Source organism: Colias eurytheme, chromosome 22, assembly GCF_061535395.1.
Source record: "Colias eurytheme isolate Ceu_HAF_F1 chromosome 22, ilColEury1 Martin Lab GWU primary, whole genome shotgun sequence".
Classification (NCBI taxonomy): domain Eukaryota; kingdom Metazoa; phylum Arthropoda; class Insecta; order Lepidoptera; family Pieridae; genus Colias; species Colias eurytheme.
In genome coordinates, this window is record NC_143001.1 from 5,529,695 (window position 1) to 5,531,457 (window position 1,763).

Consider the following 1,763-nt stretch of genomic DNA (forward strand, 5'->3'; position numbering starts at 1 on the left):
ATAATCCGGGCGTCTCCCCAATGTGGTGTAGTATGTAATTTCCATGGTCTTCTATTTTTTCTCCAAATCTTCTTACTTCACTAATACCAATAATGTCCCATTTTATTTCATCCAATGCTAGTTCTAATTCTTTCAATTTCTCGGTGGTCCCTAGTGATCGGCAGTTTAAAGTTGCTATGTATATATCGTTATATTTATTTTTACTGATATTTTTTATCTTTAGAGGGTCGCGGTCTTTTTCCCCCACGATGACCAGTCGGCTTGGAGGAGATTGGTGGTTTCTAATTATTCGGTTATCAATAATTGTATGTTTTTGTGTTTTCCGGTTGCCGATAGCTAATTGTTATTGCCTATTATCTGTTGTGTAGGAAGAAAGAGAGTTGGATCTTCCTCTCATGACGTCAAAGGCGTTACGTCTGTTAGTTTGTGATGGTATCCACACTTGCTTTTTTGCTTGTGTATTTTCTCGCGGTGATGAAGATAATTCTCTCTTTCTTTTATCATTTGTTGTATTATTTTCCTTCACTATAAGCTTGTCGTATTTAAGATACGCAAAATTTCCTTTCATTCTTTCTTCTTTTAGTTTACTTTGTAACATCTTTCTCTTCTCCAGAACTTCTTTAGAATAATCCTCTGATATATATATACCTTTGAGATTTTTCCGTACTTTCATAACCTCATTTTTCTTCCATGAACTGACAAAGGAAAGCAGAACAGGTCTCGGCTTTCCTTCTAGGTTTTTCTTTCCGATACGATAAGCGTTGTTTATTTCAAAATCCTCAATATTTATATTTAAGTCTTTATTGAATATCTTTTTTACCTCTTGTATAAGTCCTGGCGCAGATTCCTGTTCCTCTTTCAATCCGAAAATAATAATATTGTTTTGCTTCTTATCTCTTTTCAAATATTCCATCTCTTTCTCAAGGTTTAGCATTTTCATCTTTAAATCTTTGTTTTCTGCTAGAATAGGCTTTATTTTTTCATCAATTTTCTCCATGATTGAATTAGTTATAGACTCTTTGAATTCTACCGTCTGTTTCTGCATTTCTATTTTCATTTTGTCGAACAAAATTTGAAATTGATCTTCCATGTTTAAGTTTTAAATTCTTAACGTAAAATGAAACGGTGGGGAATTATGATTATTAAGTTGGCAACACTGATGTGACCAATGACACGATCTGACAGTGACGTGACAGATGATGACAGTTGACACTATGACGTTTTAATGCTTTCAATGACGTTTCAATGTGATTGTGAATTGTTGGTTAATTTTTAATTGTTTAGTACTAGATCTTCACCTGTTTTATTTCCACGAATCAATAATCCCACAAGTCCACAGCATTTATTTGTTTTCTACTATTCACCGTGTCCAACAGTCCGTAGTTTATTTTTAATAACAATAAGTTTGTGGACTTCGCTACAACGATGTTTACGTTTCGAGAACCGGAACCGGAAAGATACAGTGATACAGAAGAAGAAGATACAGTGTGTCTATTTATGAGTTATCTTGGCCGAGCGGTTTCACCCGCGGAGAAACTGCGGGCAAAATCAAGTACATATTTCTATAGTAATATGATATCTGTGGTTCATGTCTTATTCTGATGTCTAACCTATAGTTTCACCCAAATCATTAAATCTAGTAATTCCATCCCAATTTCGTAAAACATAAGTTATCGACTATGATGCTTTCACAGTAGATTATAGAAGCAAATCGATTTTAATATCATCGAAGTAATACAATTGCTTGATTGATGAAATAAAAA

The 1,763-nt window shown here is 33.8% G+C and overlaps 1 protein-coding gene across 1 annotated transcript; it reads right to left on the reverse strand.

The window, feature by feature from the left end:
- Window positions 1–340: 340 nt before the first annotated feature.
- LOC149898698 (uncharacterized) lies at window positions 341–1,450 on the reverse strand. Its single transcript, XM_090114992.1, has one exon. It carries the CDS (start codon window positions 1,088–1,090, stop codon window positions 344–346), a length of 747 nt encoding a protein of 248 aa, XP_089971118.1. The 5' UTR covers window positions 1,091–1,450; the 3' UTR covers window positions 341–343.
- Between the last annotated feature and the right edge of the window lie 313 nt (window positions 1,451–1,763).

What these genes read in the sequence shown, in the direction of transcription:
- LOC149898698 (XM_090114992.1), bottom strand. Translation starts at nt 1,090, where the DNA reads ATGGAAGATCAATTTCAAATTTTGTTCGACAAAATGAAAATAGAAATG.